This window comes from Homarus americanus, unplaced genomic scaffold, assembly GCF_018991925.1.
Source record: "Homarus americanus isolate GMGI-L3 unplaced genomic scaffold, GMGI_Hamer_2.0 scaffold7626, whole genome shotgun sequence".
In the NCBI taxonomy this organism is placed as follows: Eukaryota; Metazoa; Arthropoda; class Malacostraca; order Decapoda; family Nephropidae; genus Homarus; species Homarus americanus.
The window spans coordinates 19781311-19799721 of NW_024718273.1; the positions used below are offsets into that span (position 1 = coordinate 19781311).

Consider the following 18411-nt stretch of genomic DNA (forward strand, 5'->3'; position numbering starts at 1 on the left):
ATTTAACCTAAAGATTAACCACCCTAACACTATTTGGGGGCACGAGGTTAAGTTAGGTTAGTTAGTGTTATTTTAATTATTTCTTGTTGTTCCTTGTATAGTACTTGTTACCGCTGGTAAGATCAATATATTGGTAAATGGTGAAATAATACTTTGAATTAAATTAAATAATCCTACAGTTTCACTAAGAATTTTCAGATAATAAAAATATATGGACAATGAAAATAACAATACATAAAAAAACAAATAAGTTGACAATAATTACATTTATTTTCATTTGTGATAAAAATTATAAATGAAAAATAAATCGGTAGATAATAGTTGTCTTTAGCTCACAACTTATAAACAAAACAATGGAGGAGTGAAGGTCCCTGAGGCAAGACATCCACCTCATACCCCAGGCTATAGTATATTAACCAGGAGCTTCAGGACCATTTTATCTGTAGAAGGTAAAGCTTTAGTTCCCATTAAAATCTATCAACTGACTAGGATATCCAATTTGTGTAATAATATACAGTAAATCTCTTTTTCCTTCCAGAACATGTACTGTTAATGTGTTATATCAGTAATGCCATTTGTCGAGTATTTCACTTCATAGAGTTCTTTACTCATAAATAACCAGCAACTAGAATATTTTTTGGACTCCTATTGATGATTTATGCCGCCGACGCGTTGTTATGAGGGTCCGACTAATTACCCAAATGTAGCCGCAATGAAGTCAAATAATGGTCCTAGATGAATAAATCGGACTGCTAATCACTTCTTGACTAGTATTTGGTGTCACAAAGTCACAAAAAATTGTTAAACTTAATTTAATCTGAGTTAATAGGTCAAGTGCATGTACCTAACCTAACCTAACACAATGCAACTCAGATTAAATTAAGTTTACCAATTTTTTTTTACTTTATGACGCCAAATAATAATCGAGAAGTGATTCACAGCCCGAATTACGCTTGTACGACCATCATTTGACTTAATTGCGACTACATTTGGGTAATTAGTCGGACCGTTGTTATGATGTTTGCGGTCTAGTCTTCAATATTAGACGGTTATGGTTAGGTTAAATTGAATTTTTAAATAAACATTTTAACACATTTGCAATAACTTTGACAGTATCCACTATAAAACAGTGAAATTGTGGTTTTTAAATCGGTTTTCTATGAAATATCAGTCGTCAGTAATTACCCATTTTATGAATAGACGATGATGGTAGATGATAACTTTCTCATTAAATTTTGTATTATTTTGTCAATTTCAAGGAATTATTAGGATATATGTATTTCATAATATCAATGTGGTGATTTTATCCAGAACAGCATTTCATAATTATGATAGAAGATGTATATAATTGCCATACATAATGTGTTTTCTTCAGAGCTGTAAGTTTTCCTTCAAACTGATACCTGTATCTGTATCTATATATGGTATTGTACAGTTACCTGTATTTTATAAGTACAGTACTGTATATGTAAAGGATTTTGACACCAAAATAATTGATCAAAAGTACTGATTATTAAGGGATAAGATTTGATTGCTGATAGAACCATTTTTTTATCATCTTCGTGTTGTGTGGAAGAATGTATTGTAAATTTGGTGCTGATGATTTTTTATTTTTTTCATTTTTCAGGTGACTCATGATGAAATGGATGAACACTTTATGGAGGATCACACAACGTGGGAAGTAATGAATTTTAAGGAGGAAAATGATGAGTCAGGAGTGACAAGAGACAGTGAGAAAGATGAGGAAGAAACACATGAATCATTAGACAGGGATGAACCGAAGATGACTGATCACTACCGGAGAAGATACTTGGAAGTTTCCTCTTGTTTTCAGAGTGACCGTTGTGATGCTAGTGATCGTTTAAAAAAGAATTGTCAAGAGGTAAATGAAGACCATGTAAATTATTGTACTGACAAGCAAGGAATGGAGACTATACAGGAATCAATATGTATCCAGCCTGACCCAGAGTTAATGAACTTACCTTTACAATTCAAACATGAAATTGATGACCCTGAACTGTTAAATAATATTATAGATGCTCATCCTCACACAGAAATTATGGTTGTCCAGCCTAATTCCACACTCATGGACTTACCATCTCATGCCATGATCAAAGTTATACAACTCAAGCAAGAGAGAGAGGATACACAGCCTTATTGTGAAGCTTTAGACACTAAATTACAAGAAAATTTGATTCATATGAAGAGCCAACAGGTGACAGAGGAGAGCCAAAATAATCTCGAAAATAAATATTCCCGACCCAGACGTCAGCCAAAGTATAAGTGTCAGAACTGTGGTGGCGAGTATTCTCACGTGCGAACCTTAGAGTCCCATACCAGAATATGTGGAAAAATTGGTAAACTAAGAAAAACAAAGTGCATCCACCCTTCATGTGCGTTGGAATTCTTCCACAAGTTCCGGATGATTGAGCATTACGAGAGGGATCACTCGGATGAAGGTCCAGAACTAAAAGTAGATCCCAATTTTATAAATCCAGAATACATCTGTTGCAACTGTGAATGTGTGTTTACTAATCTGTCTTTGTTACATACCCATGAAAAAGTTTGTGGTAAATCAGTCAACCTAAAGAGCCCTTGTACACTGGACAATAATAAGAAAGTTCTGTGTATTCATCCCTCTTGTAGGAAAAAATTTACCCATAAGTCTATATTAAACCGTCACGTCAAGAAAGAACATCCAAGAATGAAGTCCCTGCTGGAGCCCCTTCCTAACTATAGCTGCCAAAACTGCCTGCGTAATTTCACTTATATGTCGAGTTTCCTGACCCACGAGAGAGCTTGTGGAAACAGAAGTAAAGTGCGGAAAACACCGTGTACTCATCCACTTTGTAAGAGAGAATTTTTTCACAAATGTAGACTACTTCAGCATGTCAGGGAGGAACATCCTGACATGGAGTATGTTGATCCTGTTAAGGACACCAATTTTAGGTGTCCAAAATGTGACCGCGAATATTCTCACGAGCGAAGCCTGAAATCGCACACTCAGACATGCGGTAAAAGAGGGAAATTAAGAAAACAACAATGCATTCATTCTTCATGTACAAAAGAATTTTTCCATAAGTCCAGGATGATGCAACATGTTAAAAGAGATCACCCTGATATGGAGGAACCTAAGGCAGACAATGAACATGGCTTTAAGTGTCAGAATTGTGACACATTGTATGGTCACCTGCAGAGCTTACAGAGACACATGGAAATTTGTGGTGTTGGAGGAAAATTGAAAAAGACAAAATGTATTCATCCATCCTGTGAGAAAATGTTTTTTCATATATCGTCTATGATGAAACACATGGAGAATGACCACACTGATATGGAGGTGAACGTAACAGAGAAAAGTTTTGCTTCTCTAACTGAATTTAAAGTTTGGAAAGAAGATGAAGAGATGAAATCTTATTCATATTTCAGTACAAGACACAGTGTTACGTCTAATGATGGTAAGGCATATTTGTGCTTTGTGTGTCAATACAATGGACCAGATAGATATTCAGAAACACCAAGTGATACAAGTAGAGGGTCTTCAAGAAAGTGGAAGAAAGGAAGAGTTAAAACTGGTATGATTTGCCCAGCAAGAATGTTAGTTAAAGAATGTCACAATGGCTCGGTCACCGTTAAGTACGTTAAGACTCACAACCACGAGGTTAACAAGAATAATGTCATATATCCTCCTCCTGCCCAAAGAACTTTTAGAAAATATCATTTAGCAATGAGAGAAGCAAGTAAGAAAACTGAACCAGTTGCCACTGATGTTATTGATCAGACAGTTGAAATTGCTAGTGGAGAAGATGCTCTTGGTACTGTGGAAGTTTCTGTTGAGGACGACATAAGTGGAGAGATGACAGCAACAGCAGTGGGAACTGGTTACTTTGATAATACGGTCAGGCCTAATTGTGGCTATGTTCACACTCTAGAAAAAGCAAGTGAAACAATCCAGCTCTTTCAACAAAGGACAATGTCTCGTTATATTTGCTACAAGGTGCAGCGGAGTTTTGGAAGAGATGGTAAGTAACTGTGTTTGTGGATGTTATTGTAGTATGGTAGAAGCTATTGTTATATCTCTGTCTCTAGAGAAACAGAAATATTAAAAGATAATGTACATGATTAGAGTGTTGATGGTTGACGCTAAACTTGGACGACTAAGAGTAAAAATAATGTCTGAATACATGTTAAGGAAAGTATTACCGGGTACTTCATTTATTTGTAATTTTTATAAGTTTAGTTAATTTATTAGTGAAAGAACATGACCAGTCAGTTGCTAATTCATCAATAAATATTCATAATTGAAGCCTTATTGACTTGGCTACAGAAATTGTATATTTAGTTGTCTGGCTGCTGGTTGATAACTCAAAGAAACCTTGATATTGTTGCCTGGGTGTAATCTATTGACTCCTTTGTGTCTGTCTATTGTAACTATTTCACTTAAGTTGGGATACAGGTATTTGGATAAGTGTACACTGCTCCGGTCACCCGAGGCCCAACCATTAGATTCAGTCACCACCTGCCACGGCTGCTCTGAGCTGAGCACATGCAGTACCCCTCTGTGAACTCGGTCTCCCTGAAGGATCTAAACACATCTTGCATCATTCTCTTAAACATTTGAACAGATTTGCGGTAAACCTTCTCTTTAAAGGAGTTACATAATTGCAAAATTGTGCCATTGTAAACCAATTAACTAACGGGAAACATGGGGTTAGGGTCTAAGAACCATGGAGGTTATCCATTAACTACTGGAGTTTTCACCTTTATGTAGCTATGATATTACAGCCCCTGTGTAATGTTACTTAAGGGTTGTTTGGTCTTAAGTTTTGTATTTATTCTTCAGCTAAAACTACACAAAAATCAATTCCTGTAGGAGCAAAAAATATCCAAACTTAAAGTACTGTACAGTGACTTATGGTGTTAGATGTTGTATTGATGCACACTGAAGAGCACATGGTTGTTTTGCTGAAGAGTCTCACACCATCTTACCTGCCAATCACCACAGTTTCTCGTTTGTACTTTACACTTGGACCCATCAGATTCACCCTTTATATATTAGGAATTTGTGATAATTCACGCATTTTTGGCAAAGAAACTCAATTGTCTGACAAGTTGAAACTTGTGGTCCCGTACAGAAGGTCACCACCATGGGTATGGCCTTACAGCAGTGGTTCCTCACCTTTTTGGAGGTTGATCAGTATGTTTACTTATTTCACTAACATTTTCTAATACATTACTGTAATCACAATGTTTTTAAATCTACAAATAAGTTTTCTATGTGTCACCAATCTTCTCCAATCACAGTGGAACTTACTCCTAAGCTCATGTGAAAATAAGTGACTCATTTTAGTTTCATGTGGTATGTATACCGTATGTGGAACATTAATTAAAGTAAATGTAGTCTTTATTCTTAAATTTCATGTTAATTATGTATAATAAAGGCATAGAGTTGTTAGAGAAAATGTGGAATTTGGAAGTGAAGAAATGTTTGGAGGTGTGGAGTCTGCCGGCAACACATGAGGGGTGAGGGGAGGTGGCTGGTGGCTGAGTTTGTGGAATAAAGTCATCATTATTACAACCTAAATTTCCAGGATTGTGTGCAGAAAATCGAAAGATTCTATGGCAGCAAGAAGAGCTCAGGGAAAACACACTTCCAGAGTTTGATGGAGTTCCCTACATCCTTAATGGCACAAAAGTGTTGGAGTGTCAGTATGGTGTGAACAGAAGTGCTTACCAAAAGAAACTCAACAGTGCAAAAAGAAAGGTAAGTTTGTAACTCTCTTTAGCTTTTCTTTTTCCTTGTAACAGCATGGTGGTAAAAACCCTTAAGACATATTTCCTTTTTCTTCATTCAGCAATTTGATATTAATGGTTATTGTTCTTCCATATCATCATCATCATCGTTTTAAGGCCATTTTGCACACTTTCCTGGGTTAGCCGAGGTTACCTGATGGCTGTGTTCCATGCTGCACAGTATTACGGTCTCTCGTCAGGTTCCTAATTCTGTCATTTTTTACAACCTCTTCCCATTGACTTTCCATGATGATGACTCTTCAGATGGCTTGTGACTTATGACTCACTAATCCTTATTTGTTGGATATAGTGATGAGATGTTACCTAAACAATGCCTCTCCAGCCATACCACCAACATTTATTTTTAATGGAAATATTTAGTCCTATGATGTGGGAGTTTCCATTAGAAGCACACAGTCACTGAACCTTGGCTAAATTAACTTGGTAATCACAATTTACATGCCTGCCTTTTCTTTATAATTATGAAGAGTAGGACTGACAAAAATGGCAACAGCAGCAAGGATTAACAGTGAGGCTCGCAAATGAAGTGAAGAATATTTTTTCTATAGGAGGAATTCATCAAGGTCCAGGGATCTCTTTGCTTCATGTGGTGTCTTTCATGTTATCCAGAAACCTTTTTTTTTTTTTACTTGATGGGCCAGACACAGTGTGTGTGTGTGTGTGTGTGGAAAAAAATATTGGTTCGTGGTGTTGCCACTGTGGTCCAACATGGAGATTTTAGTTATTTTCCTTTACTAGAGAAACCAGTACTGTATTGTGTACAATATAACCTCTTTATCAGCAGGAATCTCTGCAGAGAGAAAAGTATCCACAAGGTCATGTCTCTAAGAAAGTGGACTGTCCTGCCAAAATTTTTCTTAAGGATGTTATCAAGTTTCCTGATTTTAAGGTAAGTCAGTGTTAACTGCCTGATATTGTTTTCTTATTACCTTAAGGTGTAAAAGTTAAGTGTACAGTAGTCGACATAAGGCAGAAACAGTTAGGTGGAGTCAATATTGGATGAAATAAAATAGAGCTTTGAAATTTGATGAAAATCTGTGAAATTCACATCTTGGTGATGCCTGTACTGTTCTGTACTGTACTGTACTGTACTGTACTGTACTGTACTGTACTGTAGAGGATTTCAGTAGATATTTTCAGTGCTCTTATACAGCACTCCTTCTGTTTTCACTAAACAGGTACAGGTAGACTCACGGCAGGAGAAGAAGATAAAGTCGAATCTTCTCCGTCTGGCGCTCAAAGATGGCCGTGCACAAGGTGAACGAAGAATATACATCCAACTACCAAAGGAATCTGATCACTGCGCTCATGATATGGGACCAGTAAGTTTCTCCCATGTAACACTGTTCTTATGATTTAAACATTTTCCATAAAGGGAGTTCTGGCTCTCTTAATTTTTCTATTGTTGATGGACTAAAGTAATTACTAACCTTATGTGCTTAACCCCTCACTACGGGGATGCCACACTTTTAATGTTTTAGTTCACTGGCACCTCACAAGTTTATTCAGTTCAGAGCTCAGAGGGGTTAAAGGCCTGAGTTGTTAAAGTGCAGCAATAACATTAAAACATCAGTGCAATTCACATTATAGTTTGTTACAAGTGATCGCGGGCCCTTCATGCCCGGTGAAAGTTTGAACGCTCATTACAGCGAATGAGGGTGCGCCAAGTCCGTAGACTTGCATCGTTTTCCATCGTAAATAAAATGGTTCATTAATGCCTTCCTAAAGAAACCATCGACATGGGACCAGGTTTGTTCCACTCTATGAATTTCTTACGATTTTTCCACCAAGTTTGATGAAAAACGATTGTGCTGTTTCGGCTGCCCAGAACAGACAGACACACGGCTATTCCTATAGTATATTAGATACTGTAATTTTCTTACTGTACTGTATTTGTTATCTTGTTTTATACAGTAGGAAGAGATATTGTTTTTCTCACTCTTGCAAGGTCTTGCCTGCAGTGTTGCCAAGTGGTCAGAATCAAGAGTATGCAGTGTCTCCCTTTACTAACTGTCATTCAACTCTGTTTTAATAAGTGTTCTTCTACACCCATCCATAACAAGGCTCCGGTTAATGTATGTACTTTATATAACCTACCATTACTTATATGCAGCACACCCATCCTCATAAACCACAAGATACTGTTTTGTGTTTTCCAGTCTCACACACACACACACACACACACACACACACACACACACACACACACACACACACACACACACACACACACACACATACACACACGTGCACACACGTGCACACACACACACACACTGTTGGCTTTTTTTCTGTCCATCCCTCCTAATATGTAGTGCCTTTATTACCGCCTCCTTCCATCCTTCTGTGGGTCACATATAATGTATACAGTACTCTTTTTTACCAGTCTTAATTTCTGTTTGCTCAATATGTTCACACCACCTTCGTAAACCTTGGTCAGTTTTCTCTCACATTTCATCTCTGTACTGTTTGTTATTTTTGCATTCTGTTCATATTGCTGTCATGAACATCATATATTTTGCTTCCAACATGTTTCTTACTATTGCTTACAGTGTCTGTGCTTCACAACTTTTCAATAATGTTAACTCAGCTGGTTCACAATTCATATCTCTGCTTCTTCTTAAACAGCATGTTACATAATTATTTTCAATGCATCCCTAAGCTTAAGTATTCTTTTGCCTTCAGTATTCCTTGTTCTAAAGCCTTTTCCATCTTGTACACATGCTTAACCTGATGTGTGTTCACCAACATGGCTTTTTAGGTTTCCACTGAGTACTACAAGTTCCCTTTCACCAAGCTCTGACACTACATGCAGCAATGCATCCCAGAACTTGTCCTTTTCTTCCTCATTTAGCTCAACCTGTAGGGTGTACACAGATACAACAGTTATCAGATTATTGCCTGCCAATAACACCAAAAAATATAATTCTCGCATCTACCCTTTTCACTTGTAGTACTTTCTCCACCCACTTTCAAGCAGACAAGTTCCCTTCACCACCTGACCCAGATTCACAAATTTTCCAATAGATTTTGTACCTGTCAGTCTTACCAGTATTCAACCTTGCTGATCCTCCTTTCCATGAAGTTTCTTGTACACAACAGGCTTCCATCTTTCTATGATTCAGTGTCTTGACAACCTCACCCAATCTTGCCTGCACAGTACAGTACGTACCAACATTCAGACTTCCAACTCTGAGCTGAACAATGTCAAGTGTGTCTACTTTACTCATACAGTGTATTGTATTTTGGCAACCATAAATGCTGTATGAAGTCACTTTATGTGCAACAGGTTTACTTTGGATGTTGAGCTCTATTAAATGGCTTAAATTATTTCAGCTTGGCAAACTCCGAAAACCTCGAGCTAACAGATTGTCACTCCATCCTCTCTGGGATACTCACCTGAATGACAGCAGTTTTCTTCACACATTTAGAGTTACAAAACCATTGTTCCAGGTAAGTATTTAATAATCTAAGTATCATAATTAGATCACTACTGTGTGTGGGAAACAGACATACAGGTACCACACAAATGATGAAGATCTGCTGAGGAATTATGTAAAGCTGAGAGTCATTATCTACAATTATTGTTTTTCATACAAATATTTTATGGTGACTTGAGGACTAAAGATGAAAGAGGGTAGGGTTTATTTGCGATGGCTGCCTCATATATACAGTACTGTACCGTATAACAGAAGTATAATAACATGTAGAGTTGGTTGAGTGAGTGTTAGTTTCTTTCAGGTTTCTTATTTTATTGCTCATTGACATCAGAAGTAAAATTAGGTATGAGGAAAGGAAGTCCATACAGCTGCTGGATCAGTGGACAGACTGAGGCAGTGACCTCAGGAAAGAACACAAGAGTAGAGAGGACCTGACCAATCAGAGGAGTTGGTACCATCATGATCATAGGATTCTTTGCTTGCTGATTAGACACCATCCTTATATGCTGCTCTAAGTTTAAGACCATGTAATGTTAGGCAGGCTTACTGCAGAGCCACATTTATATTTTGTGTCTTCTGCCAGCACTGATAATTTTACAAGGCCAAAAAATAAAGTACTGTACTAGTGAGTCTTGGGGGCGAGAAATTGGATAGAGAAGGACAACTCATCGACAGACAGTAAACTGAAATTTCATACACATGAGAGCTGTTGGCCTTGAAGTTGGTGGTGTAATTTATTCACACATTTGTACACTAAGTCAGAAGCTGAAGAAGGGGTTACCACCCATATGCTGATCCTACATTGGTACTTTCACTAGCATTTGAAGTGTTGACACTATAATTGGCCTGTATGTTTCAATGCAGTACAGTATGCTATTTCTATCACTGAGAGAAGCTAGGACATATCAAATTCATTTCAATCCACTGTTTCTTGACAACTTTGAATAGTTCAGTTTGGTTCTCCTTTTTTATAAGAATTGGCTGGCAAGATATCTCCATATTGTCGTGTAATCAAGTGGCAGAGTACAGTCTATACGTGGGCCTATTAGTTGAAGGTCATCAAAGCCACACAATGAGATTTTTCAAACAGAGGTTATGAGCAATCAGCTCAAAACATTAAAGCAATATTCTTTACTACTGAGAACACATCACATCATTTGAATGACTGTATTGTATATATTTTTATGAAACTGATTATTTTCTTCTCAGTTCTTAGTCAATGAGTGGCAGAAAGAGGAGAATGAAAGGCTAGAGGCGACTGGACTAACAGTGTCAGAAAAAGAGCTCCTGGACAACCAAGTCTTGGCAGCCCTCTATTATCTTGGGTCTGGTGACAATCTTGCAGCAGCCAGTGCAAAGTAAGTTGGAATTTGAATCATTAATATATTTGTAAACATAAAATAAATGGCCAATTGTATCATTGTTTTAATATTTTGTTGTTGTAACAGGAAGCTCTTAGTTTCACACCAGGTTGCATTTCTAAATGGTCACAATCATGAAATCACATAATTTTGTATACATTTGTAATTGGAAGCTAAGGGTTCTGGTCCAGGGTCAACTGGGGCCATCCATTATTGGAACTTTGACCCATACAAACCGTCTCATAGCCCTGATGTAACATTATTTATACATTACATACAAAAGGGTTAACTAACATATTTGAAGAGAAGTGATTAGTATATCTGGAACTTAATATAGTATTTTTTATTATTATTATAATTCTCCATCTTGCAATTTTTCTGCAGATTTAAAGTGAAACCATCTAGACTCCTTGATATCACTGTGAAGTTTGCTGATTTCCTTCTGAAACAGAATAATAAATATATAAAGTGGCCGCCTGTGGAGGAAAGGTGAGTGTTGATTAGTTTACTTCAATTTTTGTATGGCCAGCTGTCCTTCACCAGATGGCTTGAATATACTGTATGTATCGTCAGTATAAAATTATTCTGCACCCCTGGGTGCGATGGCTCTCGCAACGAACACTGTGAGACTGACGCCAGGTATTGGTAAGGTTGGTACCTCTGATTGTGTGATTCATTGTAAAACTAATGTGCTTTTATTCCTTATATAATGTGTAGTAACCACAGCAAAATTATCAGGAATACATATAAACCCACAGCACTTAAACCAGATAATGTCACAGCATTATACTTGTATACTATACCGTAGTCCTACGTTTAATTGCCCACATCTGGGAGGAATGGCAGGCACTCTAGAAACTGAGGTGCTGTATAGGAATTTTGCATACAAGAGATACAATGAAATCATTTAAATACTCATGATTATAACCACTATCTGAGAAAGTGATGAGAAGTGGAATAATACAAAACCTCAACCAGAAAAATCAATACCAAACATTTGTAACGTAGGAAAGTTATACAATATTACGCAGAGGTAACTGAGCGTCAATTATTTTATAAATATAGTTATATGATGTTAACTGCTCTATTCACATCTTGTAACACATTGTGCATGCAGACACACCTTTTGTTAAATACTATCTACAGAGTAACTGGCAACTCAGAAAGCCAGAGCTACCAACATCTGCTTTGACTCATGAGTGTTTTCAGAATTCTTGGTCCGGTGTGTCATACTGTAGGAACCCGTAAAGGTGCAGAATAATATTTTGCTGACTGTACAACGGTGACTCAGCCTTTGGTCTCATCCTAGAAGGCCTGACTTTAGTGGCTGGAATGAATGTCATGAAAGGAAGAGTAGAAGCAAAGTTTTACCTTCACTCACACTAGAGAGAGGAGGCTTCAGTGAGCACACCACATCACAACTACTAGTGCTCGTATCACTAATTTATTTGGGTCGGCTACATATATTGTGCCTTACCCCAAATTAAGTGTCCATTTTCTTGGCGTGTTCTATTCAATTCATTCAAATTAGTCATAATATCAGTCAGATTGCAGGGCTTCATTATCAACCACTTAGTAAGTTGGTAACATTCTTTTCTGCAAGAATGTCTCATACTGAAGTAAGCAAGGTAGAGGAGTGCAGAAGTCTACTTTAACATGGAAGGGAAAAGTGGAACAATACACAGTACTAAGGAGAGAATGGAGGAGGTTATAAGAGGAATAGAGAAGAGAATAAATATTTGTTGATAGGGTGACCTGGAGGCTGTTGGGTCATGACCGCCTCCTCCCCCACAGAAGAATGATGGGAAGTTGTGAAGGAGGGAATGATAGTGTGAGTACAACATGACTTCCGAGTGCACGATTACAAATTGTTCTTTTCTCCTTATTTTCCTATGACAGACTTGGTCAAACCTGTAGGTGCTTGTTCAAGTAATTTGTTGTAATTAATTCATCCACACACGAAAAGAAAAAGGCTGTCAATATCAGCATTAGAACAAATTTGCATTAGAATTTACAGTATTGTGCATTTTCAACTGAAAAAGTTTTCGGATTAATATCGGCAACATGTTTTTTCCTTTTCAGGGTACAAATAGCAGAGATTATCAAGCAAGACTGTGGGTTCCCAGGAGTGTTCGGCGCCATGGATGCTTCCCTCATCCACATGACTCCACCTGTTGGGAATGATAAATACAATTATGCTTTAACAATTGGTGATTCTGAAACCAATTGTGCCTTTGTGCTGCAGTTCATTGTTGACCACAGACTTGTATTCCGAGACATCCACTTGGATTCCCCAAAGACAGGAACAAGGATTCAGGTTTTCCAGGTACTGTACTGTGAACCTCAAGTTAATTCTTGTATATTATAGCTTGGCTTATGTTTTTATTCTCATAGTTTAATCTAGGTATTTTACCAACTCATTACTGTAGGTATTGTTACAGCATTACTCTAAAAAAATGATTAATGTAACCTTAGAATAATGATCAAATTCTCATATTCAGTTCTCGTTATTTTGTTTTATATTGTCTCAGGAATCAGAAGCGTGGTTAGCCATCCAGAACCTTACTAGTGCCGAGACACACTTGGTGGCCCCGGCTGTGTACCCCTTGGCACCAGCCCTCATGACTCCACACATGACAGAAATGTTATCTTACCAGGTGAGCCTAAAGTTGTGTACAGTACAATACCTCAGAGGTTTATAGTTTGGTGGCTGGTGCTGGTGAGGAGTTAGGTTAGTTTTGGTCCTCTGACACCCCCCTCCTGGTCAGCAAGTCACTGATTGACACCAGCCAGCTTGTGTTTCTCTTATGCTTTGACTGTTGTGTTTCTCGTATCAGTGTTCACAATGTCTCCAAAGAAATGATAAAAATTGATCACTGGATTGCCCAGCATCATGTTGTGTAAAACAGAGACGAGTTACTCCTACAGTAAACAAGAAGGTGGAGTTGTGGTGATGTGCTGTCCTGTCGGAGCATCCAGAGAAGGGAAGCTTCTGTGAGGCCGGATAATACAACTCTTTTTATTGCATAACGTTAATGGTTTGACTAGTATTGTATTATGCTTACAGTGACATTTTATAATTATGGGTTATAGATCGGCTTTACTTGTACAGTTTGTTTACATTTTAAAGTATTTAGAATATTTAAATGTTCATCCTTACTATTTCAATTGTTGTTTTTGAACAACAATCTGTTAATTACAGAAATACCATTGCTACTGGGTAAGAAGAAATTTAACCCAAATAATTTAATTAATAGTGTAATTAGAAATATCTAATTATATTTTAAGGAATATACACTATACTATTATCTTTTGGCAAGTAAAAGTTAAAAAGATTTTTGGAAAATACTTCCTGAAAAGAATATTCTTGGTCCTGAGCTATCCTATAAAATTGGTATTGTGGTGTACAGTATATTGAGTACAGGGGAATGTCTCGCCACAGAGCAGAGACTTTCTTTCCAATTGTAGACAATGTGAGGTGATACTGGCAGGAGCTGATCATATGTACCAGTGATGAATGGTGTACTGTAAGGCAGCGTGTTTATATCACTGTTGTTCATTTGTTTCATTAATGATGTGTGGCAGCTGCTACTCTTTCTTCAATACAAATGTTTGTCATTAAATAAAATAAAATGATGAATGGACTTGCACTATTACATGATATCTGTTGGCTTCAGCTCGTTCAAAAGAATGGAAGCCGAGAGTCAACATGTACAGTAGAATGCAAGAGCACGTCGTATGTTCCAGGGGAGTTGTTAAGGTTTTCACTTGGTCAGGGCAAACTCTCTCTCTCATACAAAACTCTGTTACTGCATTTTTAACATGATTTCTATATAAAAAATTTATAAAAGAAAAACCTAGATATAATTTAAATCCACATCAAGACCAAATGAACTTTATTAAAGAATATTTATGTTAACATATGTGTAATTGTTCACCAGCTTGTTATTATGATCATCCCACCAGGAGGCCTTGTACAATGAGAATCACCAGGAAGCTCACAAGTTGACTGCCAACGCTATGACGGTGTTCAAGTCAAGGTTCAGACGCATGCAAAAGCTTGATAACCCCGTGGAAACCAGCGCAACACTGATAAAAGCTGCCTGTATATTACACAACATTGCTCTTATGAATGAAAGTGAAACAGTAAGTGAATGACTGTGTATTACTTTACCCAACTTCCTGTACTGTATTAGGATTTTTACTTTGTTCATCTACAATTCATTAAGAAAATCTATATTGTTGTCCAGTGTCTTCATGTAGACTAGTAACTCGTACAGTGCTTCTTATATTTTAGGAGTTATTCAGCAAGCAGCTTGAAAGATTACCTGCCTCAATATTCCCCTGACAGAGCCCAACTTATCCTGGAAGATGTCTTGTGTTCTAAGTCAGGGACACTGAACTATTCAAGTCAGTGTAAACAGGCATTTACCTCTGAAAACCAGAGTTATGAAATAAACTTCATACCTGATCGGTGTTTACTTCAAAAGTCAATGATCAACAAAAACATACGAGTAAATCCTTAGTTTGCAATACTTGAATACCTCGGTCGCATACAGTACATCATTCCCCCAAAAGTAACCGTGGTAGGTAATGCTTACATCATGTTACAGTACAGTACTTGTGTTTTACAGCACTACTTGTAAAACTTATGGTCAAGTCTTCTCGGTAATTTACATTAACGTTGTTTCCTGTTGCTGCAGAGTTCTTTGTACAGATAACATTTTAATTCTAAGGAAAAGTTGTTGGTATTTCAGCCATTTCTAATGACTGCAAATTGGGACAGTTCGAGCCATCTTGGAGGTCTGTCCAAACTTTGTTGTGTTTAGAGTGGTTTCAGTGTCAGCCTCTGGAAATCTTTTAAATGTGTGGATTAGTGATCAAGTTAACAAGGGATGGTTGTAGATGGTGTTCCCATAAAAGAACATGTATTAGATCTTTTTATATACATTACAGTTAGTCAGGGGTCAGGTGGTGGAAGTGATTTTTAGGAAAGCAAAGGTTGGCTTAATGATTTTACTTGTAGGTACAGTCCACACAACATAAAGTTAGCGGTTGGGTGTAGCCAGCATATGGGTTGGAGTAAATGGTGTACAATTTATCGTGCTAAAAGATAATTAATGTATTATAACAAAGTTGTATTGTGTATATGAAACATTTCTGCTGTCACTGATATCAATACTTGTTCCCTAGGTACTGAATGACTTAGGGCTGGAGTACAACAGTGAATTGGATGAAGAAGGCTGGCACACTATGGGCATGGAGGAGGTTGTGGCTGAGATTGGTATTCTTGGTGGAGAAGAGAAGAGACTTTACCTCACCACTGTTATGACAGCTCGATGAGTGGATATACTGTATGCATTATTTATCCCAGTGATGGTTGGAATTCAAATGCTTAATATAAAAATAAAGTTATTATTTCTTCAAAGAATGTTTTATAATTTATTCCTAAACTATTTGTCTCAGAGGTAAACCATTTCTTTTATTCATTGTGTCATCATTACAGTAAACCCTCGATAACTCGGCATTTGATAACTCAGAATTTCTTATAACTCGGTATGAAAATGGTCTCGGAATGTATTAGTATAACTCGGGAAATGGAGAGATTTGTAAAATTATTTGGGAAAATCTCCGTATACTTGGCCACCTGCATCACCTACCATACCTCTGCATCACCTACCATACCTCTGCATCACCTACCATACCTCTGTGTCACCTACCATACCTCTGCATCACCTACCATACCTGTGTCACCTACTATGATGCTTCATTCTTCGCCTGCAGTACTAGTTAATGTTACTTTTTTACGTGTAGTAATTACATGTACACATATGTGCGTCAAATAATTTTATTGTTGTATTTTTGTGGGAGGGAGGAAGTGCCTCGATTAGTCAGAATTTGGGATAACTCGGCAAGGCCAAAGACCAATGTGTGCCAAGTTATCGAGGGTTTACTGTGTTGTCAACATTTTATGGCCATATTCCATGCTTACCTGGGTTAGCTGCAATTACCTGATGACAGTTCTCTAGGCTGCACACAACCTCTCTCATCAAGTTCTTAACTCTGTCATTTCTTACAACTTATTGCCATGTCATTCTTGACCTACCCCTGGCTGTACTAGTACTACCCTCCATAGAATTTAGGTTCTTGCATCTCTTGACCCATTTGGCCTTCTCCATTCTCCCCACGTGCCAGCTATCTCAGTCTGCCTCTTTGTAAGACTTCACCAATACTCAAAATATCAAGCTGCCCTCTTACCTTTGAACACATTTTCCTACCTTTCAGTGTCACATTACACATCCACCATCATTCTCATTTTAGCTCGCTCAAGCCTTCGTACAGTATGTCATCCTCTTAACCACCAATGTTTTGCTGCCATACAACATCGCTCTTCTCATGCTAGTTGCACTTCTCTTCCTTTTCTCACAGAAGGAAGGTCCTCGTGCCGTCAATAAAGGCAGCCACTTCCGACTCTTGCAACTGAGCTAACTTCAGCACCCCCACCAGCAATGATCCTGTCACCCAGGTAACAGTAACAGAACATAATTTTTTTAATTATGAGTTAATCAGTTGATGGAAATATTCCAATACAGTAGGTATGAAGAATTATAACTTTCTCAATCTTGTCTAAATACTGTATATATTATGAAGTGTCAGTACACATATAGATGTATATCAGCTACAGAGAAACCTGATTATAAAAAACGAATCAAAGGATGACTGTTTAATTAGCTTGACGTTGAGTGACTCGGGAAAAAGTGTATGCTGTACTCCCTTTGAGTGTACGCTATAAGACACCCTTGGTACACTCTCATATCTACTTTAACATTTTGTAACCATTATGGCTTCAGCATAATGTAAATATTACAGGTGTTTTTTTCTGAACTTTTATAGTGTAAAATAATAAAGAGCAATATTAGTGGAAGAGGAAATACAGTGAAGGTGTTTGTATAGTGCCAGCCCCTCGGTCACCAGCAACGTGTTCTTCATACTTCAGCAAAGTAAGTCTAAATATTCTTTTGTTAATTATACAGTACCTTATTATTTTGTTCCTGGCCACTTGGCAGCTTTCTCTTATCTATATTATTTGCTGGTAAGTTGAAGTGAATTTCAGCATCATGCCAAAATGGGTGCAAAAATTTGGAGCTCGAGTTAATTAGCATGTTGATGTATTGAGGGTTTAGTGTATTTGATACTGCCAGTCTCACACCAGGTAAAAAAAGTACTTACTCTATGGTGTTGGTACAGATGTATTGAGTATTTGTGGGTCTATATGTTTATATACTGTACTGTTCTATGTTTCTTGGGTGAGTATAAAATTGGAGATTAATGGTAATTATTGTGAATGGTATTTTATAAAAAATAACTTGAGTCATTGTGGTGTGCTGTTAGCATTTATTGAAGATGTACAGAAGTTACTAATGCTAGAGCACTTTGTTCATAGTTAGTTAGTCAACCTATGACAGAAATATAATTAAAGTTGTGCCATGACATAATTTCATGGAATATAACCAAGTACCCTGTATGTATGTGCTTTGCATCCCTGAGAGTTCCCGGACAAGTAGCCAACATAACACAAATGATGTGTGTGCTTGACTATTAATTGTCATTTCTAAGACATGTGAATATGAAAGGTCCAGCACAATCCAATGTTTTGTTTTGAGGTATCTTGTTCCAGCTTTAGCATCAGTGCTGTTTTAACCCTTAAAGAAATACAGTATAAACAGTTTCTGTATACAGTATTACAGCATACTGTAGATATATTAGGACATTGACCTCCAGGAAAATATTAACACAGA

At 37.3% G+C, this 18411-nt stretch overlaps 1 protein-coding gene across 5 annotated transcripts; it reads left to right on the forward strand.

Annotated features, from left to right (window-relative positions):
- Nucleotides 1–348: 348 nt before the first annotated feature.
- Nucleotides 349–17136, forward strand: LOC121859559. Of its 5 annotated transcripts, XM_042356478.1 has the most exons (13): nucleotides 349–449; nucleotides 1628–4019; nucleotides 5589–5761; nucleotides 6593–6700; nucleotides 6990–7133; nucleotides 9148–9264; nucleotides 10461–10609; nucleotides 10997–11101; nucleotides 12695–12938; nucleotides 13144–13269; nucleotides 14579–14758; nucleotides 15806–15966; nucleotides 17042–17136. In XM_042356478.1, exons 2-12 carry the CDS (start codon nucleotides 1643–1645, stop codon nucleotides 15953–15955), a joined length of 3873 nt encoding a protein of 1290 aa, XP_042212412.1. In that variant the 5' UTR covers nucleotides 349–449; nucleotides 1628–1642; the 3' UTR covers nucleotides 15956–15966; nucleotides 17042–17136. The 5 variants fall into 5 exon arrangements, with proteins under 5 accessions (XP_042212412.1, XP_042212411.1, XP_042212413.1 ...); XM_042356477.1 differs by lacking the exon at nucleotides 17042–17136 and having other exon boundaries at nucleotides 15806–16040; XM_042356479.1 differs by lacking the exon at nucleotides 17042–17136 and having other exon boundaries at nucleotides 6596–6700; nucleotides 15806–16040.
- Nucleotides 17137–18411: the final 1275 nt, after the last annotated feature.

Excerpts from the sequence above, each read along its gene's own strand:
- LOC121859559 (XM_042356478.1), top strand. The coding sequence starts at position 1,643 with ATGGATGAACACTTTATGGAGGATCACACAACGTGGGAAGTAATGAAT. Across the intron at positions 7,134-9,147 it reads GCGCTCATGATATGGGACCA|CTTGGCAAACTCCGAAAACC; the intron begins GTAAGTTTCTCC and ends AAATTATTTCAG. Across the intron at positions 9,265-10,460 it reads TTACAAAACCATTGTTCCAG|TTCTTAGTCAATGAGTGGCA; the intron begins GTAAGTATTTAA and ends TTTTCTTCTCAG.